The 25686-nt window shown below is 42.2% G+C and overlaps 1 protein-coding gene across 3 annotated transcripts in view; it reads right to left on the bottom strand.

Annotated features, from left to right (window-relative positions):
• Positions 1-411: 411 nt before the first annotated feature.
• atxn7 (ataxin 7) overlaps positions 412-25686 on the bottom strand; it is a 117416-nt gene continuing 92141 nt past the window's right edge. For all 3 annotated transcript variants that reach the window (XM_061932664.1, XM_061932663.1, XM_061932662.1), the window contains 2 exons: positions 12655-13771; positions 412-1829 (listed from right to left, as the gene is read on the bottom strand). In XM_061932664.1, coding sequence (XP_061788648.1) covers positions 1812-1829; positions 12655-13771 — 1135 coding nt within the window. In that variant the 3' untranslated portion in view covers positions 412-1811. The remainder of the gene's footprint in view (positions 1830-12654; positions 13772-25686) is intronic.

Here is a 25686-nt window from a genome sequence, read left to right as displayed (position 1 = left end):
TTTAGCTAATGTTGTATGTTTCAATCTAAAAATGAGGATTTTTTATAGTTGGCGCCATCTTGGAAGTATGCTAATGTTCTATGTTGGCACGCTAACATTTTGTGAGCTTCTTAGCTAAATTTCGAAGTTTAAACCTACAGATAATGCATTTTGGTCAATCCTTTTATCCAGTCAGGTGCTAGCATGCCAACCTTAGCATCCTAATGCGTTATACTAGCTTTTTAGCACATTTTGTATGTTTATACTTAGAAATCATACATTTTGAAGTATGCTAATGTTACTTATATTAGCATGTTAATGTTTTAGGCTAGCCTTTTAGCACTTTTTTTTTTGTTTATACTTAGAAATCATACATTTTGAAGTATGCTAATGTATCTTATATTAGCATGTTAATGTTTTAGGCTAGCTTTTTAGCACATTTTTTTTGTTTATACTTAGAAATCATACATTTTGAAGTATGCTAATGTCTCTTATATTAGCATTCTAAGGCGTTATACTAGCTTTTTAGCTAATTTAGTTTGTTTATACTTAGAAATCATACATTTTGAAGTATGTTAATGTTTTAGGCTAGCTTTTTAGCTAATTTTGTATGTTTAAAACTTAAACATTATGGATTTGGATACTTTTTTGTACTGAACGGCCCCTAACAAGTAATCTGAATGGGACATCGGACCCTGCAGTGTGAACGCAGCCTTTAACTGACATCAGTGGGGGGGGTCTACACTCGTCCTGTGAAGCCGTCTGCATGAGTCTGCTAACCGCAGAGCCGCTCAAAAGGTCTACCGAGCACAGCCTGATTTAGGACTTTGGACTTCCACAGTACAAAGGTTGGCTTCAAAATGAAAGTCCAGTGTTTTGGGGTCCTGCTAAACCACTAACAGGAACAAAAAACATGCATAAGGTTTTCCTCCAGTTAAGACGTACCATACCTGATTCCCTATGGGAGGTGGGGGGGAGGGGCTGGGACAGTACAATTCACATGTCGATTCTCCACAGTCATCGTGATGCTGGACATCGTCGTGGCAACAACTCGCGTGGACACAGGCAATGCACCATGGGTAGTCGGCAAAGCAGCTTTGGGCGTGTGGGTTCTTAAGTGCTGTTCACAGTTGGGGGGGAGCAGGTCTTACCGTGGTTCCGCACGCCGTGAAAGTCAAAAAAACGGTCTCGTCAGGTGACCCCGTTCTACAAAGACTCTTTTGTAAGTTCAGTGTAAAAGCTCCTAAGAAAAAAAAAATAGATAAAAAGGTAACACTTGCATAATAATGCTTGGGGGGAATTAAGCCAAAACAAGCAACAACAAAAAAAGGAACCGGGCTGGATGAAGCAAAGCGATTGTTTGTCTTTAAAGTGGAACATTTGATGCTCCTCCTGCGCTCCTGTCAAGGCTGCTGAGATCAGGCTGGGGGGTGAAAGTTAGTCAGAAATTCCAGTAGTCAGCAGATTCTGACATGAGAAACACACACACACACACTTTTACTGTCTCTCTCACACACACACACACACGGAAGAGATCGGCTTGTCTCGGTCCAACGTGCCCAGCATCCGACCATCTGGAAGACCTCACAGACCACTAGGACAAGATCCACCCACCCAGGTGACTTGACTCGCCCCCCCACTGTGGAGACATGGCTTTGGGACACGACAGCACAGACTTCACTGGCGCTCAGGATCATCTCCACCCTGAGGATTGTGGGAAACTTGAGAGTAATGTGGATTTTTTCCGTCAAAGAAGGCCTCGTACGGTCCAGGGCTATGCCCCGCCCACCGTCCCTGGCCGCCTCCGAAAGCGCCGCGGGCGGATGCCGCTGTCAGGGACGAGCCTTCGGCTGCAAAAAAAAAAAAAGAGTACAAAAAGCAAACATGTCACATGGATCTTTTTGTGTGAGCACTCAGGATGTAACCATTAACAGTAATAATGATTAATTAAAGCTGCAAGCAGCGTTGGTCGGGCCCGCGTATTTGGCAGGTGCTCGTCCTAACTGTCCCAATACTTTTGTCCAGTGATAGTCATAAGTGTCCCAATACTTTTGTCTACTTTTAGTCTGAAGTGTCCCAAGACTTTTGTCTAGTGTACCTACCTTGTCTGCATTGTGTGGGCACGTTGGTGCTTCCTGCTTTTAAGCAGCCATCTTAAAAAAACAGCAGCGCAGCGGGTCTTTGAAGGCTCATAAAATCAAAACCAGAGCAGTTATAAAAACGCGCTTCTGTAGTTTTAATCACAAGGGTTCAATCTCTCTCCTGTGTTAGTTTGAAGCCGAAACGACAAACGTGCTCAGAGGAGATCGTTTTTGAAGGAAGGTGACCGGTTTTTACAAAAATGTTGTGTTGAAGGGGGAATAGCAAACTTCCTGTAGATTTTTGCTGGGGGTTGTCAATTTATGAAATGTAGGTCTAAGTGAGACCTACGGAAAGGTTTTAGTTTCATGTCTCTCCGACCTTCCCAGTGGGAGTTACAGGCAGTTTTGTCATTTTTTTCTTCCGAGGAGCATTTTTTTCTCGGTTTTATTCAAAAATTGCTCTAGAGCTCAATTTTGAGATTTGGGGTTAGGTTGTTTTATTAGATCGCAATGTTTGCCAGTCCTGATGTGTGCGTTCAGTTTGGTGAGTTTTGAAGCATGTTAAGGGGGTCAAATTAAAGCTCAAAAAGGCAAAAGTGACTGATTTTACTAAAATTTAGTGTTGAAGGGGGAATAGCAAACTTCCTGTAGATTTTTGGCCGAGGAAATAAATTAATAAAATTTAAGTCTAAGTGAGACCTACATAGAGGTTTTTGTTTCATGTCTCTACGACATTCGTACTGGGAGTTAGAAAACGTTTACTTTGTAGGGGGCGCTAGAGCGCAATTTTGAGTTTTGGGGTTTGGTATTTTTACCATAGAGTTTTGTTCGAGTTTATTTATGTGTGTGTCAAATTTGGTGAGTTTTGAAGCATGTTAAGGGGGTCAAAGTACAGCGCAAAGCTGCGGAACAATAATAAAGAATAATAATAAAACCTTACAAATTCAATAGGTCCTTATGTCCCATTGCATAAGGACTCCCTTTGGGAGTCCTTATACAATGGGCCATGCGGGCCCTAATGATTAATTAAAGCTGCAAGCAGCGTTGGTCGGGCCCGCGTATTTGGCAGGTGCTAGTCCTAACTGTCCCAATACTTTTGTCCAGTGATAGTCATAAGTGTCCCAATACTTTTGTCTACTTTTAGTCTGAAGTGTCCCAAGACTTTTGTCTAGTGTACCTACCTTATCTGCATTGTGTGGGCACGTTGGTGCTTCCTGCTTTTAAGCAGCCATCTTAAAAAAACAGCAGTGCAGCGGGTCTTTGAAGGGTCATAAAATCAAAACCGGAGCAGTTAGAAAAAAAGCGCTTCTGTCATTGTGATCACAAGGGTTCAATCTCTCTCCTGTGTTAGTTTGAAGGCGAAACGACAAACGCGCTCAGAGGAGTTCGTTTTTGAAGGAAGGTGACCGGTTTTTACAAAGAATTTGTTTTGAAGGGGGAATAGCAAACTTCCTGTTGATTTTTGCTGGGGGTTGTCAATTTATGAAATGTAGGTCTAAGTGAGACCTACATAGAGGTTTTTGTTTCATGTCTCTCCGACCTTCCCAGTGGGAGTTACAGGCAGTTTTGTCAGTTTTTTCATCCGAGGAGCAGTTTTTTGTGCGTTTCATAAAAAAATTGCGCTAGAGCACAATTTTGAGATTTGGGGTTAGGTTTTTTTATTAGATCGCAATTTTTGCCAGTCCTGATGTGTGTGTTCAGTTCGGTGAGTTTTGAAGCATGTTAAGGGGGTCAAATTACAGCTCAAAGAGGCAAAAGTGACTGTTTTTAGTACTTTTTTGTCTTGAAGGGGGAATTGCCAACTTCCTGTTGATTTTAGCCCGAGGATGTACAATTATGAGAACTAGGTCTAAGTCAGACCTACATAGAGGATTTTGTTTCATGTTTTTCCGACCTTCCTAGTGGGAGTTACAGGCAGTCTAGTTTTTTTTTTCCCTAGGGGGCGCTAGAGCGCAATTTTGATTTTTGCGGTTCGGTTTTTTTATTAAAAGACAATTTTCGCAGGTCCTGATGTGTGGGTCCAATATGGTGAGTTTTGAAGCATGTTAAGTGGGTCAAATTAACGGTACGTGTATTTGTATTGAACCGTTTCGGTACGGGGGTTCAGTTCGTAACAAAGGTGCACCGAACAAGTTTCCACACGGACATATTAAGTAGAGCACCGCACGTTGTGTAAACAATGCACACTGAGGCACAACACATGGCATGCTAGCAACGACCAGGCTACTACAAAATGCAAAAAAGCCAGAGCCGGAAGACCCTCCTCCCTCGTTAAGATCTCCCGTTTGGGAACACTTCGGCTTCACGGTGCGATACAACAACGGAGGACGAAAGGCGGACAAAGCAGTTTGCCGACATTGTTCAGCAGCAGTAGGGTATGCTTCTGCCAACACGTCAAACATGCTAACCCATTTGAAGCGACACCGCCCTCAAGTGAACATCGCTTCAACGAAGAGAAAGAGGAGCGTGGTGCAAACACAGCTCCCCACCGCATTCAAGCAGCCTCTCCTCGGCGAGTCAGGCAGGGCTAAAGCAATAATAAACGTTTTTATAGCAGCAGATTTAAAGGGGAACATTATCACCAGACCTATGTAAGCGCCAATATATACCTTGATGTTGCAGAAAAAAGACCATATATTTTTTTAACCGATTTCCGAACTCTAAATGGGTGAATTTTGGCGAATTAAACGCCTTTCTATTATTCGCTCTCGTGACGTCACGTCGGGAAGCAATCCGCATACCTACCAACTACTCCGGTTTTCCCGTAATTAGTACGGTTTTCATCAACCTATTCCGGGTTACGGTTGCAGTGATAAAAAAATACGTTTTTTCATTAATTAAAAACGTTTTTTTTAGCACCGCTGCCAAGCACGAGGCACCTGTTGCCATTGTTTCCAAACGAGCGAACGATCATGGAATCAGCCGGAGAAAAATCGCAAACGAGTCTTAAACCGAAAAGAAAACTGCAGTCATTCCATGAAGAATATTCAAAAGCCTATCCGGGAATAATTATCCGTTCCAAAAAGGGTGAAAACTACGCGAATTGCACCTTGTGCAGACAAGATTTTTCGATCGGACACGGAGGAATTAGCCATGTAAAAGACCACGTTGGGACAAAAGAACACAAGTCTAATGCCGTTGCTAGCGATACAAGTGGAAAACTTTCAACCACAAAAAGGTAATGACACCAATGTTATCTATTGGAATTGTTTAGTACTGTTATACTGTTAAAAGTGTTTATACTATTTATGCTTTCAAGTCCAAGTTGAAGAAATCTTGTTAAATGTTGACAGCATAACTACCAAAATACAGAAGTATGTCCTTAATATTTTTGCAGTGCTATTTCTGTTGAAAAGTTAAAATGATTACATTAGAGATGTGATGTGCCACTTTTCAAGTGTCTGATGGCTTAAATTAATTTTCATTAATTTTTCATATTTTGAATTCTTTTGAAAGGCTTACAAAAAAACTACATTTGAATTGTAATTCCATGCTATTGACAGGACTATTAATTTTAATGAAGTTAGCTTACCATGTTTACAGTATGATAATTGTGATAGAAATGTGAATTTTAGGCATAGAATATTTTTTACAATTGAACAAGGCAGTAGATTATACAAGCTTGGACAGAAGTTAATAATGACACCAATTTTTTTTTAATGGAATTGTTTAGTACTGTTTTACCATTTGTTTACTGTAAAAAGTGTTTATACTGTTTATACTTTCAATTAACAAATTGAAGTCTTGTGAAAGGTTGACAGGATAACTGGCATTAACTGTCAAAATAATTTCAAACTATTGAAGTTAGCTTACAGAATAAACATGTCAATCAACCCATATGATTTTTGCTGTAATATTTCTGTTTTGAAAAGTCACTGTGACTGATAGAAAAGTGATGGTTTTAGCAACATTTTAACCTGTCTGAATGCTAATAATCATTTTGCGTCGGGGGGCGAAGCCTGAACCCCCCCCAGGACTTTGTCCTGGACCTACCGGGGCCTGCGGCCCCTGGACCCTGGCTACTAGGTTTTTCTGATTTCAAAAGTTGGCAGGTATGAATCCGCCATTTTCTCACTTTCGTCGGAGGGTGTAACAACACGAACAGGGACGGATTCAAGTTGCACCAGTGGCCCAAAGATGCGAAAGTGGCAAGAAATTGGACGAAATTTGTTCAAAATACGAGGGTGTGGGGAAAGCCGACGAAATGGTCAGTCGCTTGTTCCGCACACTTTACCGACGAAAGCTATGCTACGACAGAGATGGCAAGAATGTGTGGATATCCTGCGAAGATGATCAAGAGAAGAATATCGACCCTAGCTTCCCTGGCCTGCTGACATCAACTCCAAATCTGGACAGATCAGCTTTCAGGAAAAGAGAGCGGATGAGGGTATGTCTACTAGAGATGCGCGGTTTGCGGACACAACCGCGGAGTCCGCGGATTATCCGCGGTTCGGGCGGTTGAAATAAAAAAAAATTAGATTTTATCCGCGGGTCGGGTCGGGCGGTTGAAATAAAAAAAAAATTAGATTTTAAATAGATTCAGGCGGGTGGCAGTTAAACCAATTCGTAAATATATATACATAGTTAAATGTTGTTACCCACATACGAAAAAACGAGCAGGCACCTGCAGCATATGCCACAACAGAAGAAGAAAAAAAAAAAGAGATGGACACTTTTACGGAGCGGAGAAGGGACGCCTCGCCGGGGTCCGGGACCGAGGCGCCTTCCCCGAGAGGGCCCCACCGGGAGCCGTAGCTGAGGTGATCCGCGAGAAGGGCCCGACGCACGTCCAGGGTCACCACCGACACCCCGCCTCGTCCGCCTTCGCCGCGGCCGGCGTCACGCGCAGAAGGTAAGCAGCTTACCTGCCCGCCACCCCCGTGGCCGGGGGCTCGTAACAGGGGTCACTCCGCGCGCTCCGCCCGCGCAGCTTACCTGCGCTCATCAGACCCCAGAAAAGGTGTTGGTTGATATAGACAGCAGGACGGTGGCCATGGAAGTCGGAACCCGCTAAGGAGTGTGTAACAACCCACCTGCCGAATCAACTAGCCCTGAAAATGGATGGCGCTGGAGCGTCGGGCCCATACACGGCCGTCGCCGGCAGCGAGAGCCGCGAGGGCTAGGCCGCGACGAGTAGGATGGCTCCACCCGGGCTCGCGCCCGAGGCTTCAGCGCGCACCGCGGGTGCGAGGTACATCGCACCTCCACGCGCTTGGAGGTGCGCTCAGCGCGGCTCCCAGATGATGACTGCATTGGATCAGTCTCCTTTCTTTAACAGGCAAAAGCTTTATAACCTCACTAATGCCTTGCATCGTCTATATTAGATATATAACAACGGGCGGGTGCGGTGTTGATTAAATGTTAATTCGGGTGGATGCGGATGGTTGACGACTTTTATGATGCGGTTGCGGATGAAATAATTGCCTATCCGCGCATCTCTACTAGCTTCCCTGGCCTGCTGACATCAACTCCAAATCTGGACAGATCAGCTTTCAGGAAAAGAGAGCGGATGAGGGTATGTCTACAGAATATATTAATTGATGAAAACTTTATTCATTACTCGCGGTTTTACGTATATTATTATACATAAACTGTGTTTACCAATAATTTAGCTTAAAAACATTTATTTTTTTCAATCATTCCAGTACATTCGGGTAGTCTTGTGTAATGCAGTGTTTTGTGTCTATTTAGGTATGGTTAACCTGAGTGCTGAAATCGTGGGAAAATATATGTTCTTAGCGCGCCTGAAATGGGCTGTCTGCACTCTCAAAGTGCATGTTGTTGCCAAATGTATTTCATATGCTGTAAACCTAGTTCATAGTTGTTAGTTTCCTTTAATGCCAAACAAACACATACCAATCGTTGGTTAGAAGGCGATCGCCGAATTCGTCCTCGCTTTCTCCCGTGTCGTTTTCGTCGGTTTCGCTTGCATAGGGTTCAAACCGATATGGCTCAATAGCTTCAGTTTCTTCTTCAATTTCGTTTTCGCTACCTGCCTCCACACTACAACCATCCGTTTCAATACATGCGTAATCTGTTGAATCGCTTAAGCCGCTGAAATCCGAGTCTGAATCCGAGCTAATGTCGCTATAGCTTGCTGTTCTATCCGCCATGTTTGTTTGTGTTGGCTTCACTATGTGACGTCACAGGAAAATGGACGGGTGTATATAACGATGGTTAAAATCAGGCACTTTGAAGCTTTTTTTTAGGGGTATTGCGTGATGGGTAACATTTTGAAAAAAACTTCGAAAAATAAAATAAGCCACTGGGAACTGATTTTTAATGGTTTTAACCCTTCTGAAATTGTGATAATGTTCCCCTTTAAGATCATATTGCATTAAAAACTAGATTTTGAGCCACTTCTATGGTGGAAGAACAATGAGCCCATATATCCTCTTACTGCCAAGTTAGCCAGGCACTACCTCGCCACACCTGCTACCTCTGTGCCCAATGAAAGGGTATTTTCCACAGCTGGAGACATTTTAACTGCAAGCAGCAATGTGGATTAACTGATTTTTCTGGCAAAAAACATGAAGATTGAGTGACAAAGACAACATATTTGATGTTCAAACTGATAAACATTTTCTTTTGTTGCAAATAATCATTAACTTTAGAATTTGATGCCAGCAACATGTGACAAAGAAGTTGGGAAAGGTGGCAATAAATACTGATAAAGTTGAGGAAAGCTCATCAAACACATTTTTGGAACATCCCACAGGTGTGCAGGCTAATTGGGAACAGGTGGGTGCCATGATTGGGTATAAAAACAGGTTCCCAAAAAATGCTCAGTCTTTCACAAGAAAGGATGGGGCGAGGTACACCCCTTTGTCCACAACTGCGTGAGCAAATAGTCAAACAGTTTAAAAACAACGTTTCTCAAAGTGCAATTGCAAGAAAGTTAGGGATTTCAACATCTACGGTCCATCAAAAGGTTCAGAGAATCTGGAGAAATCACTCCACGTAAGCGGCATGGCCGGAAACCAACATTGAATGACCGTGACCTTCGATCCCTCAGACGGCACTGTATCAAAAACCAACATCAATCTCTAAAGGATATCACCACATGGGCTCAGGAACACTTCAGAAAACCACTGTCACTAAATACAGTTTGTCGCTACATCTGTAAGTGCAAGTTAAAGCTCTACTATGCAAAGCGAAAGCCATTTATCAACAACATCCAGAAACGCCACCGGCTTCTCTGGGCCCGAGATCATCTAAGATGGACCGATGCAAAGTGGAAAAGTGTTCTGTGGTCTGACGAGTCCACATTTCAAATTGTTTTTGGAAATATTCGACATTGTGTCATCCGGACCAAAAGGGAAGCGAACCATCCAGACTGTTATCGACGCAAAGTTCAAAAGCCAGCATCTGTGATGGTATGGGGGTGCATTAGTGCCCAAGGCATGGGTAACTTACACATCTGTGAAGGCACCATTAATGCTGAAAGGTACCTACAGGTTTTGGAACAAAATATGCTGCCATCTAAGCGCCATCTTTTTCATGGACGCCCCTGCTTATTTCAGCAAGACAATGCCAAGCCACATTTAGCACATGTTACAACAGCGTGGCTTCGTAAAAAAAGAGTGCGGGTACTTTCCTGGTCCGCCTGCAGTCCAGACCTGTCTCCCATCGAAAATGTGTGGCGCATTATGAAGCGTAAAATACGACAGCGGAGACCCCGGACTGTTGAACGACTGAAGCTCTACATGAAACAAGAATGGGAAAGAATTCCACTTTCAAAGCTTCAACAATTAGTTTCCTCAGTTCCCAATCGTTTATTGAGTGTTGTTAAAAGAAAAGGTGATGTAACACAGTGGTGAACATGCCCTTTCCCAACAACTTTGGCACGTGTTGCAGCCATGAAATTCTAAGTTAATTATTATTTGCAAAAAAAAAATAAAGTTTATGAGTTTGAACATCAAATATGTTGTCTTTGTAGTGCATTCAATTGAATATGGGTTGAAAAGGATTTGCAAATCATTGTATTCCGTTTATATTTACATCTAACACAATTTCCCAACTCAAATGGAAACGGGGTTTGTATGTAGAAGAAAAGTTTTGTCATTTTATTTAATCTGAGCAACAACTTGAGGCAGTTTAATGTTGATTAACGTTGACCTCAACTTAAACAAGTTGAAAAACGTATTCGGGTGTTACCATTTAGTGGTCAATTGTACGGAATATGTACTGTACTGTGCAATCTACTAATAAAAGTCTCAATCAATCAATCAAAAACAGCACTTTATATGTAGAAAGGTTTTGTTAAGAAACCATTCTGAGCCTTATCTTATTTAGTTTTTATTTTATATATGTTGACCACATTAACCCTGGCAATGGACCCTGTGTGTATATTAGAGATGCGCGGTTTGCGGACACAACCGCGGAGTCCGCGGATTATCCGCGGATCGGGCGGATGAAATTTTAAAAAAAATAAGATTTTATCCGCTCGCGGGTCAGGTTAGATTTTATTTTTTTTTATTTTTTTTTTTTGCGGGTGGCAGTTAAACCAATTCGGAAATATATATACATAGTTAAATGTTGTTACCCACATACGAAAAACGAGCAGGCACCTGCAGCATATGCCACAACAGAAGAAAAAAAAAGAAAAGAGATGGACACTTTTACGGAGCGGAGAAGGGACGCCTCGCCGGGGTCCGGGACCGAGGCCCCTTCCCCCGAGAGGGCCCCACCGGGAGCCGTAGCTGAGGCGATCTGCGAGAAGGGCCCGACGCACGTCCAGGGTCACTACCGCGCCCACCGCACCGACACCCCGCCTCGTCCGCTTTCGCCGCGGCCGGCGTCACGCGCAGCAGGTAAGCAGCTTACCTGCCCGCCACCCCCGTGGCCGGGGGCTCGTAACATGGGTCACTCCGCGCGCTCCGCCCGCGCAGCTTACCTGCTTGCCACCCCTGTTGCCGGGGGCGCGTAACAGGGGGTCACTCCGCGCGCAGTGCGCTCACGAAAGGGGTGGGGCTCACCCTGGTTGATATAGAAAGCAGGACGGTGGCCATGGAAGTCGGAACCCGCTAAGGAGTGTGTAACAACCCACCTGCCGAATCAACTAGCCCTGAAAATGGATGGCGCTGGAGCGTGGGCCCATACCTGGCCGTCGCCGGCAGCGAGACACGCTTGGAGGTGCGCTCAGCGCGGCTCCCATATGATTGCGCACTGGTGTGCGTCTGGGTCGTGACAGCGTGGCACGCGCAAGTCTGTGCTCCATTGGATCAGTCTCCTTTCTTTAACAGGCAAAAGCTTTATAACCTCACCATACCTGCCAACTTTTAAATCAGAAAAACCTAGTAGCCAGGGTCCAGGGGCCGCAGGCCCCGGTAGGTCCAGGACAAAGTCCTGGTGGAGTGTTCAGGGCTTCGCCCCCCGACGCAAAATGATTATTAGCATTCAGACAGGTTAAAATGTTGCTAAAACCATCACTTTTCTATCAGTCACAGTGACTTTTCAAAACAAAAATATTACAGCAAAAATCATATGGGTTGATTGACATGTTTATTCTGTAAGCTAACTTCAATAGTTTGAAATTATTTTGACAGTTAATGCCAGTTATCCTGTCAACCTTTCACAAGACTTCAATTTGTTAATTGAAAGTATAAATAGTATAAACACTTTTGACAGTATGTCGTGCTGTGAAATACAGCCGACACGCGCACCAAACACGAAGCAAGGCCATGGTGCAGGAGAACAAAGGACTTCTTTCATTTAAGGTTTGTGATAAACCATCAAACTCATTCGTTAAAAGGACTCTATAGTAATATAAAGCAAATTTTTCTGGACATTATCATGCAAGAAAAGTTTATTTTTGGGATCGCGATCACCGCGTAATGATTTTTAAAGGTTGCATTACATTATTAACTGTCCCATGTGATCAGCCAGTGCGATTGGAAGTCCATGCTCAATTATTGCCTCCGTAAATAAAACTTCGGCATTCATCACATCCAAAGAATCTGTTTGGGCGACGAAAAACGTTGAAAGTTTTCCACTTGTATCGCTAGCAACGGCATTAGACTTGTGTTTTTTTGTCCCAACGTGGTCTTTTACATCGCTAATTCCTCCGTGTCCGATCGAAAAATCTTGTCTGCACAAGGTGCAATTCGCGTAGTTTTCACCCTTTTTTTTGTTTTTAAATTAATATTAGATATATAACAACGGGCGGATGGCGGGCGGGTGCAGTTCTGATCAAACGTTACATCGGGTGGATGGCGGATGGTTGACGACTTTCTGACGCGGTTGCGGATGAAATAAATTGCCTATCCGCGCATCTCTAGTGTATATGTATGTTATTGTTATGCTTAGCATTCATGACTGCCTGCTGTTGCACTGATCAGCCTAGTGGTGGCTCACATCCATCACACACAGCTATTTGTATTTTTGGGCAGAATTATTATAGTGTTCCCAATGTTAAAAGGATGAAGCCATTGTTTACAAATTTGGTAAATAAATAACCAGAAAATGTATATTTTGTTGTTTTCTTACTGTACCTAAAATGAACCGAACCGTGACCTCTAAACCGAGGTACGTACTGAACCGAAATGTTTGTGTACCGTTACACCCTTATAGGACACACATGCATGCAACCTACCTGATGTAAGTGGGAGTTGTTTGGTAGCCCTGGCGCCGCTGGAATGCTCCGCCCATGCTTCCCGTGGATGTTGTTAACGGCAGGTGACTTGGCCACCTTGGGTCTACCCGGTCCAAGTCCTCCGCCGCCGCCGCTATTAAGACCACTGGAGGCAGGAGAGCTTTTGCGTTTTTTGCTCTCCAGGCGCCCGTCTGAGGAGTGGTGGCTGAAGCTGGTGTGGTGCTCGGCTGATGACTGGTGGTGAACAAAAGGCCCCAGCGAGAGGGTGGAGTCGCTGCTGTTCATCACCACGCTCATGCGCTTGATGGACTCGGCGGAACTGCCCGAGGGAGGACCTCGTGCCGGCGGGCCCGAGGAGCTGCCCGCCGATCCTCCGGAAAGCTCGGCCTTGAGGCTGAGGGAGTTTGTGCGCACACTAGGGCCACAGTTGAGGCCTACACTGTGGACTCCACTGTGGGAGGAGGATAACGATGAAGAAGAAGAACCTAGTGAGCTGTGGTGGTAGGTGCTCCCTGAGCTGCCCACATTTGCACAGTTCTTTTTGAAAGAGGACGAGGGAGAATAGTTGGCATTTGGAGGTTCGGAGGAGCTATGGGACGACGAGAGGATAGAGCTATTCTTCCTCTTCTTTCCCGAGCTGAAGCTGGTGCTGCTACTGTGACTGTTGGCTCCGATGCTCCCCCCACCCACAGAGGTGGGGATAACAGGTGTGGAGGAGCCAGTGGAGATCTCTTTGGGCCTGAAGGACACTGATTTTGTAGTGCTGCTGCTGGAAGGACGGGACTTAAGCGCCCGGCCTGAGGCAAGGGAAGAGGCTGAGGGGGAAGTGGAGGAGGACAAATGAGCTGAAGGCATCTGCGGCGACGAAGACACTTGTCGGGCCTGCGTGGTGCCGTAGGCCGGGTGCTCAGACCCTCCTTGCGGACAGCTGCGGGCATTTAAGGTGGTCCCATAGGGGAGCAGAGGCTTGCCCTCGTGTGATTGGCTGTAAGGGGTCTGGGTCAAGGTCGAAGGTGGGCCCAGGAAGCCTGAAGACGGGGTGCTACCGTGGGAATTTGTGCTTGTCCTATGGGCAGGTGCAAAAGAGGAGCTGTTCTCCAAGGCCAAGGGGATTTTCCTGTGGCAAGAAGATACAGGATTTAACATCTGAAGCCAACTCGGAACAGGGTTCACATGTTTAAGTTTTGTTTAGCCAATTTTACATTTTGGACAACTAAAAATACGGTAAATTTAGTCGACTAAAAATTAAGTATAAAAGATAAAGCGTCTGTAACTCACAAACTTTTTATTGTAATCTTAATGAAATCCAGAACAGAAAGCAGACCTACTCTCAATTAATATATCAATAAGTCAATAATTTAACAGTAACTGTACCTATAGTAGGGATGTCCCGATCCGATATTTGGATCGGATCGGCTGCCGATATTTGCCAAAAATTGCGTATCGGCAAGGCATGGGAAAATGCCGATCCAGATCCAGTTTTAAAAAAAAATTCCGGTCCGTGTTTTCCAACACACCGATTTAAATAATACATTCCACTTTTCTGCTGCTCCGTAATTTCCGTTCCGCATTTTCCAGCACACCTTCAACACATCCACAGGTCTGTGAATTCTCACGCAGTTGCTTTTAGCTGCTGGCATTACACGACAGGCTCTTCTCACTCTTTCCTGTGTCTCCCTCTCACAGACAGCAAGTGCACCTTCTTACACACGTCACATACGGTACTGTCACGTCATACGTCACATAGGTATACGTCCTCCCCGAGCAGAGAGGTAGCAGCATGGCTAACGTTAGCTGTGATGCTAGCGTAGACGTGCGAGCAACGCTCCCTCTAAGGTGCTCGCCTGTGCAATTGCGCACTGTTTAAGCGTCCTCTGCGCATAGCAAATCTATGCCACGCACAAAATCTAATAAAAAAATAAGCGCATAACAATTTTCGACACACGGACACGACACAGAAAACAGTTTTCGTCATAATTGTTCAAATATTGTGACATCTGTCGAGACGCTTATCTCCATTCGGTGCCACACGTCCACACCATCAAAATGCTGAGGCAAAAATTTCCACATCAACACCGTATGAAAAAATTAGTAATTTTTTTAGTTGTGATTTCCTTCTCTGCATGAAAGTTTAAAAGTAGCATATATTAATGCAGTATGAAGAAGAATGTTTTATGTTTTAATGTAGACATGCAAGTTTTGAAAGAAAATTTTTAAAATCAAGACTACATTTCCTGCAAATGGGTGCATTTCTACCCTATATTTTAACTTTAGATTTATTCTCATATCAAACTCTTTTGGCTGTCTTTTTGACACTTACATCCGGCGCCCCCCTCCACACCCTGGATTATAAATAATGTAAATAATTCAATGTGATTATCTTGTGTGATGACTGTATTATGATGATAGTATATATCTGATAGTATATATCTGTATCATGAATCAATTTAAGTGGACCCCGATTTAAACAAGTTGAAAAACTTATTGGGGTGTTACCATTTAGTGGTCAATTGTACGGAATATGTACTTCACTGTGCAACCTACTAATAAAAGTCTCAATCAATCAATCAAAACACATAGAATCATCATACTGCTGTGATTATATGCATCAAGTGTTCATTCAAGGCCAAGGCAAAATATCGAGATATATATTGTGTATCGCAATATGGCCTTAAAATATCGCAATATTAAAAAAAGGCCATATCGCCCAGCCCTAGTTCAATGATGCCATTTCTGTTTGTCATGTATAATTTTGTCTATTTTGTGTTTATCCTTGAATAAACAGGTCAGTTTCTTGTTACCAACCATTGTGTATTATTCAAACTCCCCTAATTCAGCTGGCTAGTTGTTATCAAGAGTACTAAAACCCTTTTCAACATGATTCTGACAACTAAGTAGGCTACATAACTTTAAACTTTAATACATGCTTGGATAGGCCAGTATCGGTCAGTATCGGTATCGGTCAGTATCGGTATCGGATCGGAAATGCAAAAACAATATCGGTATCAGATCGGAAGTGCAAAAACCTGGATCGGGACATCCCTAACCTATAGTAGTTTAAAAATTAAGGCTATCTATGACCATACTTGCCAACCCTCCCGAATTTTCCGGGAGACTCCCGAATTTCAGTGCCTCTCCCGAAAATCTCCCGGGACAACCATTCTCCCGAATTTCTCCCGATTTCCAGCCGGACAACTATATTGGGGGCGTGCCTTAAAGGCACTGCCTTTAGCGTCGTCTCTCACCTGAAAAGGAGACTATTATATATGTCTCCGTTATCCATAGGTTTATCTATAACCCATAAAGTAGGCAGGCACGGAGCTATTTCTCAGCGTATGTTTATTCCAGTCGGCACGTTAATACACTGACACACAACATCCGGATTCCCATCATGCATTGCTTCAAAACTACGGCAAGTAGTAATGTCCAAAATTTCCAGCCGGACAAACAATATTGGGGGCGTGCCTTAAAGGCACTGCCTTTAGCGTCCTGTCACCTGAAAAGGAGACTTATATATGTCTCAGTTATCTATAACCCATAACACGGTGGCCGAATGGATATAGTCACTCATGAACGGTCAGAGAAGCACAAGGCGGCGGCAACGCAGTATTTCGGGCCACCTTGCAAGCAACATCCCGTTTTCATTTGCGGATGTTTTTAAACAAATCCGTGAAGGATATGTTCTCAGATTCAGAGATCGCTCGCCAGTACTCAAATGGCAGAACAAAGGCTACTCAAAGAGTGAAAGGTACGGTAAGTGTTATTTTTTCTTTTTTAAGTAAGCAGCAAGTACAGTACAGTTAGTAGAACAACTGTGTTTTCATTACTGTGTACTGTACTGTACTATACATATATATATATATATAAATATATATAAGAAATACTTTAATATCAGTCAATTCTAGCTATAAATATACTCCTCCCCCTTAACCCCACCCACCGGAACCCCCCCTCAATCTCCCGAATTCGGAGGTCTCAAGGTTGGCAAGTATGTCTATGACGAAGGATTTTTCTAGTCGAATCTGATTACCTTAAATATTGGACTATAAGTCACTGCTTCTTTCCATGGTTTTGTACACTGCGGCTTATGAAACGGTGCTGCCAATTTGTGGATTTTTCTTTGCCGATGGCTATAATGCAATATTGTAAAAAAAAGAATAAAAAACACTGATAAAGTGTGTTAGTTTGTGCTATGGCGCTATCTTTTGGACGAGTTTGCTTACTGCAGGTGCTGCAGTGTCATTTCATTTAGTGCTTTCAACCGTAGGTAGAATTCTTGTTCAGTCTTCTACCCCAGTGTTTTTCAACCTTTTTTGAGCCAAGGCACATTTTCTGCGTTGAAAAATTGCGGAGGCACACCACCAGTAGAAATCACTAAAAAACGAAACTCAGTTGACAGTAAAAAGTCGTCGTCGCAATTGTTGGATATGACTTTAAAGCATAACCAAGCATGCATCAATATAGCTCTTGTCTCAAAGTAGGTGTACTGTCACCACCTGTCACATCGCGCCCTGACTTATTTTGACTTTTTTGCTGTTTTCCTGTGTGTAATGTTTTAGTTCTTGTCTTGCGCTCCTATTTTGGTGGATTTTCCTCTTTTTTTGTATTTTCTTGTCTTCTTTTGAGCGATATTTCCCACATCTACTTTGTTTTAGCAATCAAGAATATTTCAGTTGTTTTTATCCTTGTTTGTGGGGACATTGTTGACTGTCATGTCATGTTCGGAGATACATTGTGGACGCCGTCTTTGCTCCACAGTAAGTCTTTGCTGTCGTCCAGCATTCTGTTTTTGTTTACTTTGTAGCAAGTTCAGTTTTAGTTTCGTTCTGCATCGCCTTCCCTAAGCTTCAATGCCTTTTCTTAGAGGCACTCACCTTTTGTTTATTTTTGGTTTAAGCATTAGACACCTTTTTACCTGCACCCTGCCTCCCGCTGTTTCCGACATCTACAAAGCAATTACTTACCGGCTGCCACCTACTGATATGGAAGAGTATTACACGGTTACTCTGCCGAGCTCTAGACAGCACCGACACTCAACAACAACAACACATCATTTGCAGACTATAATTACTGGTTTGCAAAACATATTTTTAACCCCAATAGGTGAATTTAGATAATCTCCCACGTCACACCAGACTGTATCTCACGGCACAGTGGTTGAAAAACACTGTTCTAGCCGTCCATCAACTTGTGTGGATTCTCCATTTATCTCTCCAAGCAACGTTTGTAAGTTTTACAATGCAATATAACTAAAACAATTAATACTTTCTAAACCGTCCCATGTGTGATGTTTGTACGAGTGCTTTTATGCATATTTGTACTTGCTATCGCAATGTAATGAAGCTAGCACCTGTGTCAGTATTATTAACTTACAATGGCGTTATTTTTGGATTGTTTCAGTTTCACAAATTCTTCAGTAAATTCACCTTGCTCAAGGACACCACGGGGATGTGACCAGGGTGGCAGAAGCTGGGGATCGAACCAGGAACCCTCAAGTTGCTGGCACGGCCTGATCTACCAACCGAGCCACGCCGTTGCTGACTAACTGACTTAATGACAGACAAACCTCAGCGATCATATAACTTCCTGGTGGAGGTAGTAACAGATTATTATGCAAATTGTCGATTCTCTTCGCATCACTTGTCAGGATAACTGACTTTTTAAATCGCTGTCAATGGTGAAATGTGTCTACATTCCTCTTTCCCAGGTGTAGACACTGTAATGTAACTTGTTAAAATATTTAAACATACAGTGTTCTTTAGTTTTTGACTCAGAAAGACAGCAGATTTTATAAAATCTCCAAAAACGCACCACTGCCCCCTTTTTCAAAGACAGTTAAAATAGCTGTGATTGGATATATTCCTAACATGTCCTGACCATACACAAGACACATTTAGATGTGGGTTTAATTTCTGTTTACATGTTTATCTTGCTTAGTAATTAAGCAGAGCCATCATTTCGTCAGTTTTTGTTAATGTGCATTTGTAATCGTCTCGTTTTTGTGTCAGGGAAAAAAAGGTTGTTGACAAAAACTATGATTATAAAATAGAAGCCAACATTTTAATCCAAATGTTTTTACCTTATGACTAAGGTCTGTTAATACACGATTACACGTTGTGAAAGTTCACTGTGACACATTCAATTTATTTCAGATTTAGTGTTGAATCACCAATATCAGGAGCCCTGAAAGCTATTCATTTTTTTTTCTTAATCACATCGCATAGAAATCACAAAATCCAAAATGGACCCACATTTGTCTAAAAATATAAACAAAACCCCAAACCCTGGTTGTCACTTGTCAAATGGGTTGGTTGTCTCGCCACCAGAGGGCATTATCTCTTAAATTGTGATATGGAAATTTACAAAATTACAAAAAGAAATGATCAGTGCTCACTAACATACATTTTTCTGGAGTAACAGTTGAATTTAAGGTGAGAGTATTTTACTGTTTTTCATGTTAAATTGCAAATATTGCACTTTTCAGTACTTGTCCTCTGGGTTTTTACACAAAGGATTTATATTTAAAAAAAATAAATTGTTACCCTTAAAACATGTGAAGGGAACACTAACATTTATAACTACTACTACTACTAATACTAACTACCGTATTTCTCGGAGTATAAATCGAACCAGCCGAAAATGCATAATAAAGAAGGAAAAAAACATACCGGTATATAAGTCGCACTGGAGTATAAGTCGCATTATTTGGGGAAATGTATTTGATAAAATCCAACACCAAGAATAGACATTTGAAAGGCAATTTAAAATAAATAAAGAATAGTGAACAACAGGCTGAATAAGTGTACGTTATATGAGGCATAAATAACCAACTGGTATGTTAACGTAACATATTATGGTAAGAGTCATTCAAATAACTATAACATATAGAACATGCTATACTTTTACCAAACAATCTGTCACTCCTAATCGCTAAATCCCATGGAATCTTCTTCCTTGGTGTTGCTTCTAAACAACTCTGCCAACTCCAAAGGTAAACAATGCGCCGCTTCCTCTTCTGCCATGACCCACCCCCGCCAAATTTTTATTGGTTGACATGTGTGTGTGACGATTGCTGACATACGTCTAGTCTCTTACTTGAATGAGATAAATAATATTATTTGATATTTTACGGTAATGTATTAATAATTTCACACATAAATCGCTCCAGAGTATAAATCGCACCCCCGGCCAAACTATGAAAAAAACTGCGATTTAAAATCCGAAAAATACGGTAACTAGTTGTTAAATCGTTGCTAGCCTTGATGCTAGCAAGACATTTCAGTTGGTATTGATTGTCACATATACTCATACAGTGTTTCCCACAGGACAGGCATCTATTTGTGGTGGTGTGGTCGGGGGGCGGGGGGTGGCGGCGGCAGCGGCGATGACCAAGAAGAACGCAGAGTTGGAATATAATTACAACACTTTATGTACATATTTATATACAGATTTGAACAACTAGTTATTTACTGAAATATATTTATTAATTGTGGTTCTTACAAAAAATATATCTTATAAAATATAAAAGCTAAAATGTCTCTTAAAGCTCTGCCCCTTTAATTAGTGAATACTAAATAATTTAACTTTAGCCTACTACTACAACCATATTATTTATAAGCAACATGAAGTGAAACAGAGGCAGAGGTGTCCTGCCACAGTCAGTCAACCTCCTCCTCCTCCTGCTGCTGCTGAACACAGGTCGCACCTGTGGTCCGGACTGTAGGCCTACCTCCTCTCCAAGTCAAGCCCTTTTCGGCCGTTGAAAATATTTTTCTATACTCATCTGTGTGAAGGAGTGAACATCCAACATTAGAATGTATTACTAACGAGCAGAACCGCTCTATGTACAGTGCCGTCTAACCTTAAGCGGCAGCAGCTCAACACATGCAGGGTTCAACGTTAAGGTTTTTTTCTACTTGCCCGACTTCTCAAATCTACTTGCCCCAATATTTTTACTTGTCCTGCCTAGGTTTTTTTCTGGCTGTGTAGCTCATGGCTTATATCTTACTAAAATCCTTCCTGTTGACTATTTACAACACTACACAGTATTTATTATTATTATTATTATCTATAATTACATTTAAATGGCATTGCATACATGTAAAATTAAATGCTATTTCACATTATTTGACCAGTAGCAGTTACACCCATCTGAACAGGTCAGCCACCTGTTTAAAGCCTGATCACAGTTGAAATCTTGAAATGAAGGGCCTTTAATGGCCAAAACATTAACCTGGACAACATTTTAACAGCTGGTTGGCTCAGATTTTATTCTTTTCATTGCATTCACATGCTGCAGTGGACAGTGGACAATTTAGCTTCAGTCCTTGTGTGTTTATTGACAACAGGGTTATAACCTGGACACGTTAGCTCGTCGGTATGAAAGCAGGTGACTGTTACTACGTGCGTCTGCCCGGACCCCGAGTCAAACAGCGGCGGTGTTAATGAAGCAGCGTCAGGCTGCTCACCGTCAGTGAAACGCTCGGTGAAATCGCGGATTAACGTTAAATATATGACGAGCCGCGAGCGATGCAGCTATAACCTATCTACCTATTGCCTATATTACCCTCATATTTTGATCGGGTCGGTCCGTTTTTCTTTTACTCCGTCGTCGTCTTCTGCTTCTTCTTCTTCTTCTTCTGGCCCACCAGGTGAATTAAGTGCTATTGGCGGAGTTACAATGCATAGTAGGCTACCGCCACCTACTGCACCGGAGTTGTAACTACAAGGTACATTCACAGACAGAGTCCCATTGCTTTTATGAGCGCTCGAGCGAGTCAAAAGCCGAAAAATCCATTTGCGGCGGACGTAATTCTTTCGTGGCGGGCCGCCACAAATAAATGAATGTGGGAGAAACACTGTCATATGTTACATATAATAGGCTGGCTAAATATGTCTTTCCTGATCAAATTCCTTACTTGTTTTGTGTTGAAAATAGGGCTGTCAAAAATAATAAGTTAACTTGTGTGATTAATTACAAAATATAACTGCATTGATCATGTATATACCAGATTATTCAAAAAGTATGTTCTTTTAATTTAACCGCAAATGGTTAGCTGAAAAGCGGCACAGGTTGTCATACGGTCAGTGATCAGGTCAGTGCAAAGATGAGTGAGGGAACTCGCTGGCCAATTTCACTCCAAAATACACCCTGATGGGACTTTAGCTAAAACTGTTAGAAGATTTTGAGCAATATGTGCATGAATGACGTGCATTCAAGTAAAACATTTGAAAAAATGTTTTGGTGTGACATTCTGAAATAAAATTGCATTGGTGTCCAAATATTGGGTTATTTTCAAGTTAATTTAAATAATGCAAGCAAGTAATAATAACCTGTGATTAATGATGAATAATCCAAATTCAAAAGTGTAATTAATGTGATTTAAAAACAAACAATTTGACAACCTGCCAATGCAAATATAGTTATGCCTTCTACCAAATATTTTTACCATTAAAATAACTTTTTGAAAACCAACCACATAGCATACCTGCCAACTTTTGAAATCAGAAAAACCTAGTAGCCAGGGTCCAGGGGCCGCAGGCCCCGGTAGGTCCGGACAAAGTCCTGGTGGGGGGTTCAGGCTTCGCCCCCCGACGCAAAATGATTATTAGCATTCAGACAGGTTAAAATGTTGCTAAAACCATCACTTTTCTATCAGTCATAGTGACTTTTCAAAACAAAAATATTACAGCAAAAATCATATGGGTTGATTGACATGTTTATTCTGTAAGCTAACTTCAATAGTTTGAAATTATTTTGACAGTTAATGCCAGTTATCCTGTCAACCTTTCACAAGACTTCAATTTGTTAATTGAAAGTATAAACAGTATAAACACTTTTTACAGTAAACAAATGGTAAAACAGTACTAAACAATTCCATTAAAAAACAAATTGGTGTCATTATTAACTTTCTGTCCAAGCTTGTATAATCTACTGCCTTGTTCAATTGTATAAAATATTCTGTGCCTAAAATTCACATTTCTATCACAATTATCATACTGTAAACATGGTAAGCTAACTTCATTAAAATTAATAGTCCTGTCAATAGCATGGAATTACAATTCAAATGTAGTTTTTTTGTAAGCCTTTCAAAAGAATTCAAAATATGAAAAATTAATGAAAATTAATTTAAGCCATCAGACACTTGAAAAGTGGCACATCACATCTCTAATGTAATCATTTTAACTTTTCAACAGAAATAGCACTGCAAAAATATTAAGGACATACTTCTGTATTTTGGTAGTTATGCTGTCAACATTTAACAAGATTTCTTCAACTTGGACTTGAAAGCATAAATAGTATAAACACTTTTAACAGTATAACAGTACTAAACAATTCCAATAGATAACATTGGTGTCATTACCTTTTTGTGGCTAAAATCCGAAAAACGTTGAAAGTTTTCCACTTGTATCGCTAGCAACGGCATTAGACTTGTGTTCTTTTGTCCCAACGTGGTCTTTAACATCGCTAATTCCTTCGTGTCCGATCGAAAAATCTTGTCTGCACAAGGTGCAATTCGCGTAGTTTTCACCCTTTTTGGAACGGATAATTATTCCCGGATAGGCTTTTGAATATTCTTCACGGAATGACTGCAGTTTTCTTTTCGGTTTAAGACTCGTTTGCGATTTTTCTCCGGCTGATTCCGTGATCGTTCGCTCGTTTGGAAACAATGGCAACAGGTGCCTCGTGCTTGGCAGCGGTGCTATAAATAGCATCGCGCATTTTTAAACATTTTTTTTTTTAAATTAATGAAAAACCATATTTTTTATCACTGCAACCGTAACCCGGAATAGGTTGATGAAAACCGTACTAATTACGGGAAAACCGGAGTAGTTGGCAGGTATGACATAGTGTGAGACATCCATCCATCCACTTTCTACCGCTTGTCCCTTTTGGGGTCGCGGGTGGTGCTGGAGTCTATCTCAGCTACATTCGGGCGGTAGGCGGGGAACACCCTGGACAAGTCGCCACCTCATCACAGGGCCAACACAGATAGACAGACAACATTCACACTCACATTCACACACTAGGGACCATTTTAGTGTTGCCAATCAACCTATCCCCAAGTGCATGGTTTTGGAGGTGGGAGGAAGGCGGAGTACCTGGAGGGAACCCACGCAGTCACGGGGAGAACATGCAAACTCCACACAACCATCCTTTTAATAGTTGATACCGCTTTGTTATAATGAGAGGGATTCACACTTCAAGACACCACCTTAAAGCAGTGGTCACCAACCTTTTCGAGCCCATGATCCCTGGTCTCAGCCAAAAACCAAAGCAAGATCTACCACTGCGTCAACGATGTTTTATAAATATAAATAACACTGTACCCACTCGTCATCCATTGCACGCGGTCACACAGTTTTTTCTTGCCCGGGTGTGGGTTTAGATCCAAGGATGTCGTGGTGGTTTGTGAAGCCCTTTGAGGCACCAGTGTTTCAAGGCTGTATAAATAAACTTTGATTGATTGATTTATTTGTAGTATTTGGCCTGTTTGCTTCCCGTCGCAGGCGGGCGAAGATAGTCGGGGTTGAGGAAATAATTGTTTGATGTTGGATGCTAGAGAATGTGTTGCAACACTCAGCCTTAATGCATTGTTGCAGCTTGATGACTTTTGTGGACGTTACGCATTGCGCGTTTGCGAGACGGGGGGGGTGTAGTGTGCGGCCGTGCTCGGGGGCGGTGTGGCCACGGTGTCCAGAGCGGTGGGGAGTTAAGCTAAAGAAAGCCGCAGAGACATGCGGCTGTGTTCAGGGGTTAAAATGCATGCCTGTTGGCGGGTATGTTGGTCACTCTCCGGGTGGGGTCGTCACTGATATATCAATTAGGGATGTCCCGATCCGATATTTGGATCGGATCGGCTGCCGATATTTGCCAAAAATTGCGTATCGGCAAGGCATGGGAAAATGCCGATCCAGATCCAGTTTAAAAAAAAAAATCCGGTCCGTGTTTTCCAACGCACCGATTTAAATAATACATTCCACTTTTCTGCTGCTCCGTAATTTCCGTTCCGCATTTTCCAGCACACCTTCAACACATCCACAATTTCTCACGCAGTTGCTTTTAGCTGCTGGCATTACACGACAGGCTCTTCTCACTCTTTCCTGTGTCTCCCTCTCACAGACAGCGAGCGCACCTTCTTACACACGTCACATACTGTCACGTCATACGTCACATACGTATACGTCCTCTCCCAGCAGAGAGCAAGGTAGCGGCATGGCTAACGTTAGCTGTGATGCTAGCGCAGCCGCTAAGGTGCGCGCCTGCTCAAGCGTCCTCTGCGCACGGCAAATCTATGCCACGCACAAAATCAAATAAAAAAATAAGCGCACAACAATTTTAGACACACGGACACGACAGAGAAAACAGTTTTCGTCATCATTGTTCAAATATTGTGACGTCTGTCGAGACGCTTATCTCCATTCGGTGCCACACGTCCACACCATCAAAATGCTGAGGCAAAAATTTCCACATCAACACCGTATGAAAAAATTAGTGATTTTTTTAGTTGTGATTTCCTTCTCTGCATGAAAGTTTAAAAGTAGCATATATTAATGCAGTATGAAGAAGAATGTTTTAATGAAGACATGCAAGCCTTGAAAGAACATTTTGAAAATCAAGACAACATTTCCTGCAAATGGGTGCATTTCTACCCTATATTTTAACTTTAGATTTATTCTCATATCAAACTTTTTTGGCTGTCTTTTTGACACTTACATCAGGCGCCCCCCTCCACACCCTGGATTATAAATAATGTAAATAATTCAATGTGATTATCTTGTGTGATGACTGTATTATGATGATAGTATATATCTGATAGTATATATCTGTATCATGAATCAATTTAAGTGGACCCCGACTTAAACAAGTTGAAAAACTTATTCGGGTGTTACCATTTAGTGGTCAATTGTACGGAATATGTACTTCACTGTGCAACCTACTAATAAAAGTCTCAATCAATCAATCAAAACACACAGAATCATCATACTGCTGTGATTATATGCATCATGTGTTCATTCAAGGCTAAGGCA

Source organism: Nerophis lumbriciformis, linkage group LG38 (assembly GCF_033978685.3).
Source record: "Nerophis lumbriciformis linkage group LG38, RoL_Nlum_v2.1, whole genome shotgun sequence".
Taxonomy (NCBI): Eukaryota; Metazoa; Chordata; class Actinopteri; order Syngnathiformes; family Syngnathidae; genus Nerophis; species Nerophis lumbriciformis.
The sequence above is the reverse complement of the archived record's forward strand: the minus strand, read 5'-3'. Positions and strand labels throughout refer to the sequence as shown.